Source organism: Mixophyes fleayi, chromosome 6 (genome assembly GCF_038048845.1).
Source record: "Mixophyes fleayi isolate aMixFle1 chromosome 6, aMixFle1.hap1, whole genome shotgun sequence".
NCBI classification, from domain to species: domain Eukaryota; kingdom Metazoa; phylum Chordata; class Amphibia; order Anura; family Limnodynastidae; genus Mixophyes; species Mixophyes fleayi.
Genome location: NC_134407.1, coordinates 63,667,213 through 63,685,434, shown reverse-complemented (window position 1 = coordinate 63,685,434; position 18,222 = coordinate 63,667,213). Strand labels below are relative to the sequence as shown.

Here is an 18,222-nt window from a genome sequence, read left to right as displayed (position 1 = left end):
ATCTTCATTTTATTCAATTGCTCAATTTAAACTCTTTATATAAAATGTATTAACATAACAGAAACTTACATAGCCCTTGCCCATTTGTAAAGCACCTACCCAGGGGCACAGGAGCTGCTGACGATCTTTTCGCCTCCACAGGTCTTACCGAAGCCAAATCACTGCAAGCAGTACAAGCACTAGTACCATGGTTATTTCTGCATGTAATATGACTGTAATTTTTTTTATTAGTAAGTAGCACACAATTTGTTTAAAAAATAAAGATCATAGCAAAGGAAGGAGGTTCTATTATCTCCACCTTCCCCAGTAACACATATCCCATAACACAGCCCCCTCTGCCCTCATCTCTGTAGTAACAGATTCCCCTATCACCTCTAAAGCAAATATTCTCCCTTTCCCATATGTATCAACATATTCACCACTCATCCTTTTGTAGCAACACATTCTCAACGTTTGCTTCTGTATCAAAGGTTCTTTCCTCTTTCCCTGTAGCAACGCATTCCCCTGCACAATTCCTACCTGTCCTCCTTAGTCTCCTGTGAGACTAACCTCTGCAGAAGTACAAGGACACTCTGGCAGCGAATCAAAAGGCAGCTCATTCATTCTAATTTACTGCCAGACTAACCTCACTGACCATCTGTCTCACTGTGGCTGTGGGGTGGTCCACCACTTCCATGGCGAGAGTGTGAGGTCTGGTACAATGCAGGGCTGGTACCGGTGGACCAGACACAATAGATAAGAAATAGTGCAGTATTTTGCACCCTAGCATCCAGGGTCTTCCTGTATCTGTTCTGCTAACCATTGGCTGCAAAAATGGCCTTGCAGGCCACATGTAACCAATGGACCGCATGTCATTCACCATTGGCATAAGCTAAGAAAACTTGATGTATTGTGTCTGTGATCTTGAATGAAATTCTCCTATTCAACCTTACTTACTTATAGCCTTAGTAATATCAACATTACTTGGTATTACTACTCTTTCGATATTTTAGCAAAGACTTCTTATTGTGTTTTATTAATAGTTCAAATTGTGAATTGAAATTTAAAAAATAAGATTGACCAAAGCAGCTCCCGCATGCGAGGAGAGATTCTCCACTGACCTGGTGAGTGGGAACACCCCTCTTATCAATTCCAGCCAGTAATGTATGGGAGCTGAGCTCACTCAGTGACATTTTCTTGTTAAATTGGGCAGTAGAATAATTTGTTATTTCTGCAAAAAACAGTGATAGAAAATATTCCGTATCGCCCGATATTAATAAATAGATCCTTATATATAACTGAAGACCTATAGGTAAACAAGCCAAGTGAACAGTGTGTTTTCTCACCAAATGTATTTCACTAAGAGACCAAATTGTTTTACTACAACTCCAGAATTCTAAACAAAAGCTTAATCTCCTAAATATAGTACCAGGTCTATTTATAGATGATGGTTGGTGAATCAATGCCTAACCTTGTCTGAGTATCTAAAATACTCAATATTTCTTCTGAGCTCTGTCTCCACTCTGATCTGCCAATCTGAATTAACTTGTCAACTCAACATGTTTACTTTTGATTGCCTAAAGTTTATTATTGCATTAGTGATTGTAACATTTTGAAACTCCTGATGCTGTTTTGCATCAACGGAGACTCTCAATGAGGCCAATTCATACCTTGTTTCTGCGACTGGACTGTTGCTTATTTATGTCCACTTAGGGGAGAAATTTAATTGGATTCTAGCTGAAAGATGAGGAATAATTAACTATTTATGTTTTATGCACAGTTACATTAGTTATCTACCAAATGTACCTCACTTGTATGTTTGTTTTTAGGATTTAGGGTAAATTAGCCTGATAAGAATGTACATTTCTGAGATTTAGATCATAGGTGTGTAGTTATGTCAATAGCCACTCTGTTTAGCCAAAGCTTGTATCCTAATCATTTGAACTTTCTGAGTCTTGACATTCCAGCAACTGTATAGTTGTAATCCATAGTGATATTGCAATTTAATCATAGATTGAAGACAATAATATATATGATATTAATATATTTTTACACAGCACTGTATATAGGATTTTTGGTGCACAATATTCTCTGTCCAACAATTGTTGGTGCCTACATAACTGTGAAACAAACTAATTTGTCCAAGGTCACCACAATGACATTCAAGCCAGGGTCTTCTGCATGACATCAGGTGCAGTGGTTTCACAGTCAGTCCTTCCTCATGTTTTTCGAGGCATCTTGCAGGAGTGGAAGTGAACGCGTAACTTGATGTGTGCTGGGTGGACCACATAGGAGCATGGGTTAGAAAACCAAGGCATTTCGAGTTGCTAATCAAGCACAGTTTGTGGATAACCACCAATTGATTTTCAGGTGCACAGATAATTAATTAATTACCCAATTTAACAAAAGCATGATTTAACTAATAAATCAATGTTAAAATTCAGTGTAGTTACAGTTACATTGTTATATAGTTTTCAAAAACACTTTTGAAGAATGTATATATACGCTGACAACCTGTATAGTTTCCTTCTAGCTTCTCCATAAAATGTAAGCAGATTTGTTTGAAATAATTGGTGTTACATTAATCCATGCTGATGTTTTCTGATGTGTTTCTAGAACTTATTCTTGACTGTGGTCCCTTAACAACCCCTCAAATTGATAAATGTTAAACTTACTTATCTATTGTAACACCAATAATTTCGTCAATACAGGTGCCACATTTGTTCTTTAGCAATCCATCAGTACCATACCAACCTGTATAGTGTCATTAAACATTAGAATCATTGATGGCAATATATAAGGTAGTGTACAACATATCACCACCAGCTTGTTCCTTTATATACACAGAGGAAACAAAATGTGTAATAATTCTGCCTTCTCATTGTCACTTTGTTATTACATCCCCATTATCATTTTTTAGTGAACCAACATGTTCAGTCTATTGATATATAGGACTTGTAATCTGAAAATCTTGAATTATTCAGAAAGGGTTGAAAAACATAAAACAAAAATTAAATTAATTGCTGCTTTTAAGTTATAATGTCCTACGCACAGACATCATGAGAGTTCAATTCTATAGTCACTTTAAGGAGCACTGCTAAACAATTTAATAAGGAAGGAAATACCAGGGGCAATGTGGAGAATGGATTCATTTTGTCTAATATAATTTATATATTATTAGTACTCCAAATTACATCCATTTTGTAATTTGGTATTTTAGTGTGTAAACAGATCTTTCGTTTGTATTAGTTCTTTAAAAAACTAAAAGACAGGTGAATAACACACGAGATTGATTGGTTTTTGTCTGGCGTGTAAGCCAGGGGGTGAAGGTGAACGCTTTTCCTGCATAGTACATATGTTTAAACTTTAAATAGAGGAATGACAAAAATCAACCAATGAGAATTTGAACCAAAGAGAGTTTCTATTATAATCTGCTCTGTGAGCCAAGCTTCAGAACGCTACATGTAATAAACATGGCTACTGGATGTGGTAGGTCTTAGGACTGTATGCGTGCATGCTCCAGTTATGTAAATCCAGGCCTGACTAATGCAAACTAATACTCCCAAGAATATTATATTGATGTTGATGTGTCCTACCATGCATGATATTTGCTGTGCATTTACTGGTGGATAGTGTTCAGTAGAGATGCTCAAATTTGTTTGTCAGTGGTTTTCGATGTGGTTCATTGAATCAACTCTAAAGTTCCAAAATTCTCAACAATTTGTCAAACTTTAGATATATAAAAGTAAAAATAATTGGAGCACAATTCCGTAAAGACAAACAGGATTGACCATGTTCAAGAGGGTGTGAACTTGTTCAAGCTACTTCGTACAGCTTCGTAGCAGTTTTCAATGCAAACCTCAAATTCAAAGTTAACCTGCAAACCCAAATTGAACCCAAAAAGCATTATTCTATTGTGATAAGTTTGTAACTCTATAACCAGTTTGAATAATTTCAGCATCTCTAGAGCTCAGCTAGTAAGTCCGTTGTCCTACCAATCTGTAGTTGCTGCGCTAAGTATAGACAGATATTTGTATACTGTACAAAGCTGTTATCACTTATAGTCAATCAGTACTGTCCTCACTAGTGTTGTCTTGAACTGAACAGAAGGATTGAGCACATATATCAAATGAATAAAGTCCAACAACTGTGTGTGACCTGTTTGATTATCTGCTGGCAGACAGGCCATTTGTAAAACATGCCCATAGCCCGCAGCATTGAGTAATCTTACATTAAACGTGAACTTACAATAAATGTGAGGATTTTGTAGCAATGATTATATATGCTTTCAAATAATAAAAGCCACACATACCCATTTGTTAAGGTTTCTCATATGGTATATCTAATAGAATTAGAAAGAAATATATTTATGTACACTTTTTTGCAGTGGTGGCTATAGACGGCTTACAAGTTTATTTCTTTGGATCATAATATTATGGCATGTCTTTGGTGGAACGTTGGCACTAAATAAAAGAAGACGTGCCATCAAGAGTGTACCATATACAGTGCTTTATCTTTGTGCTGAATCATGTCTGAGTTTGTGATAATTTTGTCTGTTTTATTTCAGAATTTGCTTGGCACTCACAATCTAGGTCGGGTATATTATGAGCCTATAAAGGACAGACATGGGAACGTGTTGATAGTCACAATTAGAGAAGTAGAGACATTGTATACTTTTTTCAACGGCAAATGGATGCAAATCTCTAAGTTACAAAGCCAAAGGAAGTCTCTGTCGACTCCTGAGGAACCCACTGCCCTGGACATCTTGCTTATAACCATCCAGGTAATGCAAAAATTTGGAGTAAGCAAATAATTCCAGCCTACACCACTTTGAAAGGCACCCTTGTTTGTCTAAGAATCTCAGAAATGAATTGCATTGTAAGACTAGACATGACATCCGCTTACATTAAACAAATGTCTTTCTCTTATGTTTTCAGTGAAACCCACACAAAAGCTTGTTTTAATATCTTTTATTTGGTCGCCTTTCAAAAAAGCTGATGTAATGTCGATTACTTTTAACTTAATTAACACACATATATTAGGCTGTAATGTTTGAGCATAGTAGCCTGGAGGTCTCGATGATGGAAGAGTCTCAGCTATGGAGTTTTATGTGCTGTATACAACTATCACACATAGCTTTAGCACTTTCCCTTCACACAAAACACTGCTTGCTCTGGATGGATCTAATATATTGGTGCTAGAGCATATATACTACTGTGATGGCTTATATCATACCAAACAAAATGGGAGAGATATTCAAAAATCACATTTTTATAGAGGAATGCCCAAACCAAGAATGTTTTTGTGTATATGTTTCAACTGTGATGGTCCTTTGTAACTGCTTACAGTAATTGTAATGATCATCAAATGTAATTGTTTCTTACTGTGTATTTGATTCGACATTTGGGACTAAAGAAAATTATGTTGGGTAACTCAGACGTTTTTTGATTAAGAGGGATATTTATTAAAGGTCAAAAGGCCCTATGGCTGCTTATCACTAAATAGGCCAATTAACTGGCCAGGCATGGTTCTGTGTGATGGGCAAGCTAACCACCAACCCATAGATAAATATCATTGGTATTGACCATGTTTCATTCTTATGTACTACAATAGTAAGGTCTTATGGGATCTCACAGATTAAAGTGTAGCTGTTTATACAGAAGATCTGAATAGGTACTATATCCTGAATAATTAGATCAATATCTAAATTAATTTTGGAGGGCTATGAGTATAGCAGAAAATACTCAAGTTAAAACATGGTACAAAACACAGGAGGTGGGGCCCAAAAATAGACTTGACTTGTTATTTCTTGTTAATTATGGTGCATGTATCTTTCAGTATTTGCTGTGTGTTGGAGAACAATATAATTGTATTACGATTATGTAAGCATATTATGTGGGCATCCAGGCACTTAGTGGTTAGCACTTTTGCCTCACAACACTGGGGTCATGAGTTTGATTCCCGATCATGGAGTTTGTATGTTCTCTCCGTATTTGCATGGGTTTCCTCTGGGTGCTTCGGTTTCCTCCCACAGTTGATAAATATACTAATAAGTTAACTGGCTGTGATTAAATTGACCTTAGTCTCTCTCTCTCTCTGTGTGTTAGGAAACTTAGACTGTAAGTTCCAATGGGGCAGAGACTGATGTGAGTGAGTTCTCTGTACAGCGCTACGGAATTAGTGGCGCTATATAAATAGATGATGTTGATATTATAGTGGGTGTAAGGGTTTGTAGGTCACAATGTCTTCATAGAGTGCACTACATATGCCATGCCTGATTGTATCTACCAAAATATGTTCAAGAACGGGTAAGTATGTTGTTGAGGGAGGTGCTATTAGGGTGCAGATGTACTACTAACACTCTGGTGTCTCAAGATAAAGGCAGAGCATATGACTAATGAATTAATCTTGACGCCTTATGGTTCATTCTCAAGCTTCATTATTTATGTGTAAAGAAAATTGCCATGGATATCACATCCACAGTTTTGCCAAAATTTCACCTTACCCTGTGTTTTTTCTTTACCAGGAGATACTGAATTTTCAAAGGCGGAGCCAGCAGCGCCTCTCGCCTGGACTGTACCTTGGCTACCTAAAACTGTGCAGCTCTGTAGATCAAATAAAAGTTCTTGTCTCTCAGAGACTCCCCAACATGTTGTGTCATGTCAAGATACGAGACAACAGCAATGTTTCCAAGTAAGTAAGTTTTGCTGCTTATTATTTATTTGCTCATCAAACATTTTGAGACGAAGAAGAGAGGGTGATTTTCATTTACATTTTTAAATTAACCCTTGTCTCTAATTGCTGACCAAATAGTCACACATGTCATATTCCCAAGATTTCTTGACTTCAAAGCACAAAGCTAACATTCCACTGTTGTTATCAAACTTCTAAATAAAGTAATTTTATTTTTCAGTTATACCCAACATCATCTTATTATATCATTTTATTATCAGGGCTGTACAAATACATAATATTAAAGAAACATGAAAAGGCTTAGTACCCTACTGAGACACAAACTATTTTATAGGAATGAACACATTTCTGCCTCCACTGTGCTGTAGGCGGCGGGTGTGTTTAAGTAGTTAACAGTTCTACAGATACAATCCTAGAAACTGTGCCATAGAGGTAAATATATATTTCTGCAATTTTGTGCACATTTTGCAGTAGAACAGGCCATTTCGCAGAGGTGACACAATAGTTGAAGGTTTTTTTTCATTGCTGTCCTGAAGAATGGCCGGTTCATGCAGTGTTTGTAAATTCCCGTTTTGTAGAACTAATCCTGCTTTATGGTGTGGTTGAAGTAGGGCTGAGAACTAGGGGGTATTCTGTGCGGAATATTCAAGGCCAAATTTTAATGGAGACGCATGAGACATTCTGCATCTAAAATGAGTTTAAGATGTGCAACAGTTTTGAAAACTTGTATGCCATCAAATAGAGAGTAAACATTTTTGGGTAATAAAATGGCAAACGTTGGACCTGCACAATGGTGAGGCATGAAATAGTGCCAGGCCCAATACATCCTTACTCTCATGATGCATTTAAGACATAAATGAGGATCTAGGGCCTTATTCATTAAGGATCTTAACTTAAGAAACTTCTTATTTCAGTCTCCTGGACAAAACCTTGTTACAATGCAAGGGGTGCAAATTAGTATTCTGTTTTGCACATAAGTTAAATACTGACTGTTTTGTCATGTAGCACACAAATACTTGATAGCTTATTTGTACACTGAAATTTAAAGTTGATATTTGTGTGCTACATGAAAAAACAGTCAGTATTTAACTTATGTGCAAAACAGAATACTAATTTGCACCCCTTGCATTGTAACATGGTTTTGTCCAGGAGACTGAAATAAGAAGTTTCTCAAGTTAAGATCCTTAATGAATCAGCCCCCTAGTATTTAAGCAGAACAATTGAACAGTTGTTATTAATTTAGAGGTGGCTCAAAAGTGATAGTAGACCGCACCACACAATGATCTTTATCTTTTGTTACCGTGCCCATTCTCATCTGGGAGCGCAGTCCAGAAAATAGTAACATAAAACCTTTTCAAAAAGACACTTTCCAAAAGTGGAACCTCAGCTCATACTTATTTATGTGCAAGGTAGTCAAATAGCTTTTGCAGAAAATTAAATGCGCATCTGCATATTTTTCTACTAAATAACCCTTTGACTGTGCAGTGTCAGATCCGCTCTGAAACATTCACCTGATGACATATTTTCAATGAACTAACACTTGCAAAGATGCAAATTGGCAGCAGCATTTATTAATTACATAATGGAGAAAAAGGCAACATTCAATCATCATCAAACTTCAACATTCATCTCTGAACACCCCCATATCACTCGGATCTTCATTTTTATTTCAGAATGTAAATACATATCTAAGACCTATTCTAATATCTATCTGCCTCACCCCAAGAGTGTGCAGGCGCCGGAGACATGAAATATCGGCCACCATGATCTGTCCTGCAGTCACCAAGGTTTTATGTTTGGGAGATCAGTCAGACCATAACCATCATTCCCTTGGGAACACACCTTGGATGAACAGTTTTGCATACTCATTCTGCCCTTCAGGGTACCATATTCCGTACTACCATGCTTCCTTACCTAGAAGGGGTGACCCACAACCTAGACCATTTGCTGTGACAGTTAGAACTCTGTATAACACTAATTAACCCTATGCCAGCCTATTCCCATGGTGAGAAGGTGGAAGGTCATTGGCACCCTGCAAACTGCCTTCTAGGATACCCTACCCTATCTCCTATATACACTGTAATTTGCTCCTATTCCCACTCATGCACTTCCAACTAATCCCTGTTATTTGTATTACTGATTGATATACCTCCACCTACCACTGTCACGGGCAAACTGAGGGGGGTTTCCTAGTTCCTGGAAACCCCCTTCCAAGCCTGGGGCACTGTATAATTGAGGTGGCTGGACCCTGCTTCAGCTTCACACGGCTCTGCTTGAAAATGGAGAGCTGCGTGCACCTAACAGTAGTGAATGCAGCATTGCCCATGTATATTATGGGAAAAGGAAGAGTTGGAGTGCAGCCAAGCACTGTCTAAAATTATAGCCATGCCCCCATGCATGCTGGTCATGCCCACTGGTGGCATGGTGTGGAAACCTCCCTCTACAAATCCTGCGTTTGCCCCTGACTGTTATCCCCACTCATTCATAACCCAGTCATGTTCCCCTACCACAAACCTTCGCTTATTCCAGGGATTTTTTTAGAGACCAACAATGTATTAGTTTAAAGTAGCACAGATAACTCTACAACATGTTTTCAAAATATAATTGTGATTCAAAAGAAAATCTTTTATTTTTAGTCATTATTATGCCGGATTTAATAAATGTGCGGTTTCCTATATTAGTGAAACATTTTCCTCATGAATCAGGAATGTTTTGGGACACATGTTCCTAAAACCAAGTCCTTAAACACTTTCATACAGCATGTGATGATTTTTAAACTGTTGCACAGGAGATGGACACTATGTCCCCAAAGCTATGTTTCTTAGTTGATGTTTTAATTTTTGATTTATGTTACAAATGAAAGTGCCAATACCACAGCTGTCTTCTCATGCAATTGCAGATGAATGGAAAGTCTGGAATAAACTGCCTGTTCTTTTTAGAACTAGTTCAAACTATATCTTAAACTATTTCCCTGAATAAGCGCTGTTTGAAAATTGTGGTAATACATCATGTCAATTGACTTGCACAGGATAACAGGCCATTTTGCAGAGGCGTGCAGTTTTGGTGATACACTCTTCCAGTTATGCTTTTGCCCCTCGGAATTTAGCAGAATACCATTCTGCATTGGATTTGTACATTCGAAATTTATAGTCTATGAAGAGAGCTGGAACGATTGTGGTCAATTTATTCTGCTTTGCCGTTGAAACAGAGTTGGGAATATTTACAACCAAAGGCCAATATGCAAATTTTTATGCCCCAAATGAGGAATAAGGCAAATATTCTGCAGAACAATTTAGAACATTTTGCTCATCTCTACTCGGACCTAATTATATTAATCATACAGCATACAGTATATATTTAAGTAATGTTTTGTTTTTGCATTGATGGCTACTTGCTCTTTTGTGCTCAGAGATGAATGGGAATGGATTCAAAACCTCACCATGTCAGAGTCTATGGATAGCATGGAGCTCTCTCTGGATGCACATACCGACTTGTTTCTGTGCGACCTCCAGGTAGCAGTGAAGGCTCTGCTCAAACAGATCAATCTACCTCTTCACCAGGTAACGCCAACCTCCACCTGAGAACCTTGAGAAAGACCATTTGTCCAAGTAAAATTATGGTGGTTGTAACAGATATGTGCAAATTATTATGCCCTGTACAATTACTGTATAAGGAAATATGAATTCTACTCATATTAATTAAAATCTGAGCTGTTTTGAGAAATCTATAAAAGTACTGGTGATTAATCGATTAAATGCATTGTTAAAAAAGTCAAGTTATTTTTACAAGTTTGGCTTGAACCATTGCCTGCAAAAATGTTGTGCTAGTAAGATCCTTTGTTCCAGATCCTCCTTAATAAGAGATGCTTCCTTGTAACAAATTAACTTCAGACTATAGAAATGCAAAAAATCTATAAATCATATCTGTGAGATGAAATATCATTTACGGTAAATTATAAAGACCTGACAAGTCACCAAATATTACTATACCCTTATAAAGGCAGGGGCACTCTAATGTTGCTCCTTATTATACACAATTTATAATATAAATATGCATTTATGCATATATGAATTTAATATATATATATATATTTATATATATATATATATATATATATCTATATATATCTTATAAACAGGTTAGTTACAGTAGTTAGTGGTATTTTCGGAACTGACTGCAAAATGATCTCTTTAGTGATTATAAAGGAGGTAGAGACAAGTACTACAAAACTAAATCACATAGATAATGAGAAGGGTAAAACAATGTTAAATAAAACTAAATACTGATCTTCAGCGTTCTTTAGGTATTGCAAATATTATATGTGCATTATATAAATATATATACACTTTACTGCTCTCAACAGCTGCTTGTTGATTTATTTTTAGAGAACTTAGAGTAATATATTTTGAAAGTCAGTTAAGTATGAAAAATAATAACTTTGGGGTGGTCTGCAATTTCTATGGTTAAGCTGAGACCCTAAAACCACTAGGATTCCTCTGTGCATTTCAATCCACCATCCATAAAACTGCTTTCATAAAAAGCAGCATAAAATACATAAGTAGGACACAAGCTGTGTCCCCAGAGCTAAATGCGGCTGCATTGTATACATAAAGGTGGCCATTAATCTGTGGACGTTTGAAAAGTGTCAGGAACGTCTCCTAGTAAAAACACAAGGCACCCACGTATAGGGACGTTTGCTTAAATAGGAGCACTGTGTGTGAAGATATTTATCAAAATGAAATATTTTTATTATGGCTCAGTAGGCAGTTTCTGCCGTTAGTTGTGATTCATGTTGCCCAAGGTCTTAGGCCAAGCAAATTATACTTGTACCCTGTTTTGTTAATACGTACAGCATTGCATAACAAATGACTATCCACCCTAATTCACCCTTTACTAAGAATAATGCATGGCTATTGCAAAAAAATGTACATTTTATTGATTTGCCACCCAAGAAAAAGGATTACTAGCACAACAACAAAAAAATTTTTTTCAGGCTATGAGGGTGATTTTAGAGTTGTATGCAGGCTAATACTCAGTTGTGCCCACAGAAATACACACAGATCTAGGTTAAATATGTTCTCCTGTATTCAGAGGCACATCACAACTCCAAATATGAACATAAGAGCAAGTTAGTACTTGCATAGCAAGTGTAGAACTGCATCTACTCTGTATAGTCACGTTTACATACAAAATATGTCTACAAAACACACAAGTCGGGCTTTAAACCTAGATAACTACGCAGTTTAGGGGGGCGAGCTTAACTTGTATCTCCATAGTGTAATTCTTAGAGTAGACAAACTCTTAGGGCTAGATTTACTAAGCTGCGGGTTTGAAAAAGAGGGGATGTTGCCTATAGCAACCAATCAGATTCTAGCTTTCATTTATTTAGTACCTTCTACAAAATGATAGCTAGAATCTGATTGGTTGCTATAGGCAACATCCCCACTTTTTCAAACCCGCAGCTTAGTAAATCTAGCCCTTAGTGTACTCCTCTAGCTCCTTAAAGCCTCTGATCCGCCTCTCAAAGTGAAAGCAGCTGTTGTAAATATGTCCAGCTCTATGCAGTGCAACATATTTTATACAAAATTACTATACACAATTGTACTTGCATCCAACTCTTAATCGACCCCTATAAAATGTTATAATCATCATCATCATCTATTTATATGGCACCATTAATTCCACAGCGCTGTACAGAGAACTTACTCACATCAGTACCTGCCCCATTGGAGTTTACAGTCTAAATTCCCTAACATACACCCAGACAGACTAAGATCAATTTGATAGTGGTCAGTTAACCTACTAGTATGTTTTGGAGTGTGGGAGGAAACCAGAGCACCTGGCTGAAAATCCATTCAAACACAGTAAGAACATACAAACTCCACACAGATAAGGCCATGGTCAGGAATTGAACTCATGACCCCAGTCTGTGAGGTAGGAGTGCTAACCACTAAGCCACCATGCTGCCCAATAAAGTTTGCGACCAATAATTGTTTTGTACTTTTCAAAAATTCTTGACATCTTGAAGGACAACAAACTTATCAGAACTGTAGAATTTTTATTATTGTTTTACAGTCAATATTTTTAACTACAGATCTAATGTTTATATGAATAGATTCATTTAGCCACAAGATGTTTCTGCTCAAAATACCACCAGTTATGGTAGATAAATCTTCTACCATTTTTGCACGCACCTCTATGACGTTAGAGCAAACACTGAGTTAAGATTTTAATAATAAACGTCCCACGGAGACACCTGTTGTGAGGTTTGCTAAGTTCACACCTAATTGCACCTGGACCATAATGTCTATTATTCAGATACCTAGGAAAAATTACAATTGCATAAGTATAGCGCCATGGATGAATCCACCACTTAATAATGTATTGAACAAAACTACAGCATATTTATTAGAATTGTTCAAATCCACTAAGAATGTTCTGTAAGTCAAGGTGTAACACAAGATTTTCTACTATCATTTCCCCAATGTGTGTCGCACAAGAAAGATCTTAATTGAAAATATCGTTCAGAAATGTGTTTCAATCCAAGTTTGAAAATGTTGATCACCCAGTACTTGAATGCAGTTGTATCCCAATGTGTGTGCACAAACAGATCTTAATTAACCAATCATTCTTCTGAGCACGCTGAGTATATGACGTTTATCATGCTCAGATTATTCTGTGTGTACAAGAGAATGTATATGAAATGATTGCGTGATTAAAATGAAATGGATTGTTGCTGGACCCTTATAGCTATAAATCATTCCACTGAGAGACTTCTACTATCTCATCAGCCTAAAGTGGAAGGCAGATCAATTATTTAAATATGCTCTTTTCATTACTTACCTTGTCAGTGCTTCAATTGATACACTTTTGTCCTGTGTTATTTTTACTTGTTGATTGTCGCCTGTCGCTGGTGTTTACATATTGTAACCCCTGTTCTCTCGCTCTGTGTCCCTCTGCAGGCCAAGCACTTCCGTCTGTACACACAGGAGGTGTTGGAACTGGGTCACAATATCTCCTTTCTTCTTCTGCTCCCTGCCTCAGACGATGTCTGCAGTGCCCCAGGACAGAGTAATCCTTACACCCTACACTCAGGATTCCTTAACCTCCCCCTTCAGATGTTTGAGCTAGGTACACAAACTTGTTTTCTTGCCTAGACGTATTAGTGCTAACCTGTACATTAAATAATCTATCTATCATAACATTCTTTCTTTCCCTTTGGTGGCTCAATAAATCACAGGATGGCCACAAATCTCTGGTGTGAGCCGTATGGGCTTCACATACAGAGTTACTTTGTGGGCATTGACACACAATCACTGTGCTACTGACTGGATATAGTGTCACTCGGGGAGAGAGAGGCTGTTTACCTTTTGTGAATTGTTGAAATATGTTTATACTAGGAAAGTGCACTCAGTAATGTAACATGTATGGCATCTGTAACATAAATACATTGTATTAGTTTGATTCAAGCAACTTAACACACACATACACCCTTCTCAATAATACAGCATTTATATCCGTGTTTTGCTATGTGTTTTGTTCATGTTTTATGTGCAGAAGATATATTGATTTACAGTATTTTTACCCAGGTAATCTGCAGCAGAGGAGAGTATTAACAGTTTAGGAATAGATGTCCTGAATACAGATTTTGTTATCCATTAACAACCATAGCACTATGCTATCGTATGAGCAATATAGTACTGAATAATGAGCAATATAGTACTGTATATATCATACTAGAGACTCTTTAAGACATCAGTAGGTACAGGACAGAGATTAGCAGGCCTCAATAGTGGTTTACAAAATGTGAGAACTAACTTGGAACAGTACACTCCAAATTATAGTGTAAAAAGAGAACATTAGAATGAAATGTAATTATCAGAGGTATAACCAGGGACTGGCAGTATGGGTATGATCTCTGGGTGCAGACAAATTGTAAGGGATGCAATATTACATTAGAAAAATAGATCATATGGAGGAAGAGACAGAATTAAACAAAAAGGGAAAAATAATCAAATATTGCAATCCCGTCTCCTTTTATTTTTGCAAATATTGCAATGTGTCTGCAATGTGGCTGACAATATGATTGTACATTGAGGGCCTGATTCATTAAGGCACGCAAAATTAACTTTAATTGTGTTTTTTTTTCTTTTTAAAAATGCACATAAAATAGTGTGGATCTGAAGAAACGTGTCTTGTTCAATATGGGTCTAGGGGGTATATTTACTAAAATGTAGTTTTGAAAAAGTGGCGATGTTGCCTATAGCAACCAACCAGATTCTAGCTGTCATTTTGTAGAATATACTAAATAAATGATAACTAGAATCTGATTGGATGCTATAGGTAACATCTCCACTCTTTCAAACCTACAGTTTAGAAAATATAGCGTTAGGTACGCTCTGTTCTGACAGACAAGTCACTACAGAATATGTCCAATACTTATGTTGAATATAAACTACCAGCAGAACGCACAGGGGAAAAAAACAATTAAATTAGGTTACCTGTTAATAATAGCGATTTGATGAAAAAAATTTAAATACATTTATTAGGATGGTTTTAATGTCTACTGTACATAAAATAATTTTTTACAGTTGCTGCTACATTGCAAACACATGTTCTAGCATGCATACATGACCATCATCACTATCACTCTGCACTTACACCTGTCCTGTAGCTGATGCAAGTGATATTACATAAAACCTTTGAGATGCCAAAAGCTTGAGTCAGATGCTGTTACGTGTGCGTGAGCTTGGCACGCCCTTACTGTACATTACCTATGTACATACGCACATTCCTCTCCCTGTTTTGCACCTGAAATTGGAGGCTTTCGGACGGGTCTTTTGCGTTCGAAGATTAATTGGATGTTGCTGCATTCACTGGCGTACAGTCTTGTTCTGGGTATGCGCATAGCAATTTTGTGCACAAAAAGGCACGTAACGCCATTTACGTTTCTTGATGAATCAGGCCCTGAAGGTGTAATTCTCAGAATACATTTTTTTTTTCTGTATATGTTGGCAACTGCATAGTGCCAATCCTGTAGTACTTTGTCAAGGATCATCATCTATTTATTTATATAGTGCCACTAATTCCGCAGCGCTGTACAGAGAACTCATTCACATCAGTCCCTACCCCACTGGAGCTTATAATCTAAATCCCCTAACATACACACACACACAGACAGATCTCCTAAGGGCAATTTAATAGCAGCCAATTCTCCTACTAGTATGTTTTTCGAGTGTGAGAGGAAACCGGAGCACCCGGAGGAAACCCACGCAAACACGGGGAGAACATACAAACTCCACACAGATAAGGCCATGGTCGGTAATCAAACTCATGGCCCCAGTGCTAACCACTAAGCCACCTTGCTGCCTATAATTGGAAGGACAGATGTAAGTGCAATATTCTGTACCCATGACACAAAAATTCCTATTTTACTTTTTATTTTTTATTTTGTAGCAGATGGAACTGATACTGGTTAGGAGTTTATTACAGAGCTCTATTTAGGACAGTTTTACTGAGCCTTGAGTTAGGGTGTGGATTGATGCTACCTGTAGAGTTAAACTTTGGGATAAATTCAAATTTATGATTTAGGGTAATGTTAAGACAATGCAAGCTAGCTTGAGGGGATTATTTCTTATGGTGTGGCGAATCACAGCTAAACATAATTAAGTACATAATATTTAGCATGCCATGGGAGCCCCCTTCTCCACAAAGATTTTGCTCAAAGGCATTTAAGAGTCTCTTTTCTACTAGGGGGATAAAATAGAATGTTTTGCTGCATGACACTTTAAGGTCAGATGTATCATGTCACATGACACTATAATGGTCACATATAATGAGCCACATGAAACTGCCCTATGACGTTGTAAGGGTCACATGTAGCATGCATCATCACACTGTAAGGGTCACATTTAGCATATGTCATGATACTGTAAAGGTCATGTGTAGCATGTCCCATTGCCCTGTAAAGGTCACATGTAGTATGCCCATGACCATCTAAGGGTCACATGTAGAATGTCCAATGACACTAAAGAGCCAAATGTAGCATGCCCTATGACACTGCAAAGAACATGTGCACCGTGTCTCATGACACTGCAAAGGTCATGTGTAGCGTACCACATGAACACTGTAAGGGTTGTGTAGCATGCTGCATGACGCTGTAAGGGTAATAATTAGTGTGTCCCATGACATGTCTCTGTAAGAGTCACATCAAGCGTGCTGCATGACACTGTAAGGTCACTACAGAGTGCCACATGTCACTGTAAGGGTCACGTGTAGCGTGCTGCATAACACATGTATCATGTCATGTCCTCCCTGGCAGTTTTCTCTTACATGAATAGGGCAAGGTGGTAACAAGCCTTATCGCCAGCGAAAACAGGAGCTCTTCATCCTGTCATATATAGACTTATATGTTTGTCTCTGCCTGTTTGATTGCTACTGTCCCACTAAAAGTAGGACCTCTAGCTGGTATACCCTTAATGCACCATCCTAGAGTTCTAATATGCTGGAACGGACACTGACTGTCCTGGGCCATCTGAGAATAATTTATTGAGAAAACAAAATGCATTCTCCCCCTTACAATGACAATAAAAGGCAATCTCCCCCACCCCTTTACAGCATCATAAAGGTTTATGATAAATTTGGTGCTAAAGTAGAGCGCAAAAGTTATTTTGTTTTTTTTTAAGTCTAATTACTGGTTTGACATGTAATAAAATTATATAGTACTTTTTAGATTTTATACCTTTACGAGACATGTACCATACTTGCACCAAAGACAGTCTATATAAAAACTTCCATAAAGTTAGGTAAATATTTTATTTTGCAAAAAACATTTTACCCAGGATTTTTACTAAATGCATAAATGAAAGCAGTAAATGGAAACATCTTTGTTTATGCTGTACAGTTGTGTATGTTACAAAAGACTATATTGTGTGCAAATTGTTACATTAAATTGCAGCATTTTCACTGCCTTAAAATGACAGCGTATTTGGGTATATAAGTGCAAAAACTCAGTTATGTTTTATTTTTTACAGTTTTCTAGGAATCATCTCTCTCTGTTTAGACCCAATTTAGGTCAGGGAATGTATATCATACATTTCTATATATCGTGTTTGACAGTAAGACTATGCCAGGTTTGGCTAGGTAGAAATATCAGTTCACAGGAGGGAGATAAGGTGACATGCCTGAGGGTGTATGGAGCCAGCCAGCATGGAACCAAGAATTGTAGCCCCCTTGTGATATGTCACACACTGGCTGTCCTGGCCTGCCCACAACTTATAATGTTGCTGCAATAACACTGACTGATATTAACCCTTGCTGAGCCAACTAGCTCAGTATTTTCTTCCCTACTGGCACAGGAATGTATTCTCTTTTGTGTACATTTTACAACTTGTATTAAGATACTTCGACAAAGCTTTATCACCTATCCAGCATATTAGACCTACTGAGCACAGGGTGAATTACTATATATTATTGACACAGTGACTTTCTTATAATATAGGAGCCACGATTGGATGGAATGCCAACATGACCATGGCCAAATTCATATTT

The 18,222-nt window shown here is 37.3% G+C and overlaps 1 protein-coding gene across 1 annotated transcript in view; it reads left to right on the top strand.

The window, feature by feature from the left end:
- The window catches only part of ANKFN1 (ankyrin repeat and fibronectin type III domain containing 1), a 396,769-nt gene that overhangs the window by 251,513 nt on the left and 127,034 nt on the right, over positions 1–18,222 (top strand). Inside the window, exons 12-15 of the mRNA XM_075216743.1 lie at positions 4,547–4,762; positions 6,506–6,672; positions 10,082–10,232; positions 13,635–13,803. Of these exons, the coding sequence (XP_075072844.1) occupies positions 4,547–4,762; positions 6,506–6,672; positions 10,082–10,232; positions 13,635–13,803 (703 nt within the window). The remainder of the gene's footprint in view (positions 1–4,546; positions 4,763–6,505; positions 6,673–10,081; positions 10,233–13,634; positions 13,804–18,222) is intronic.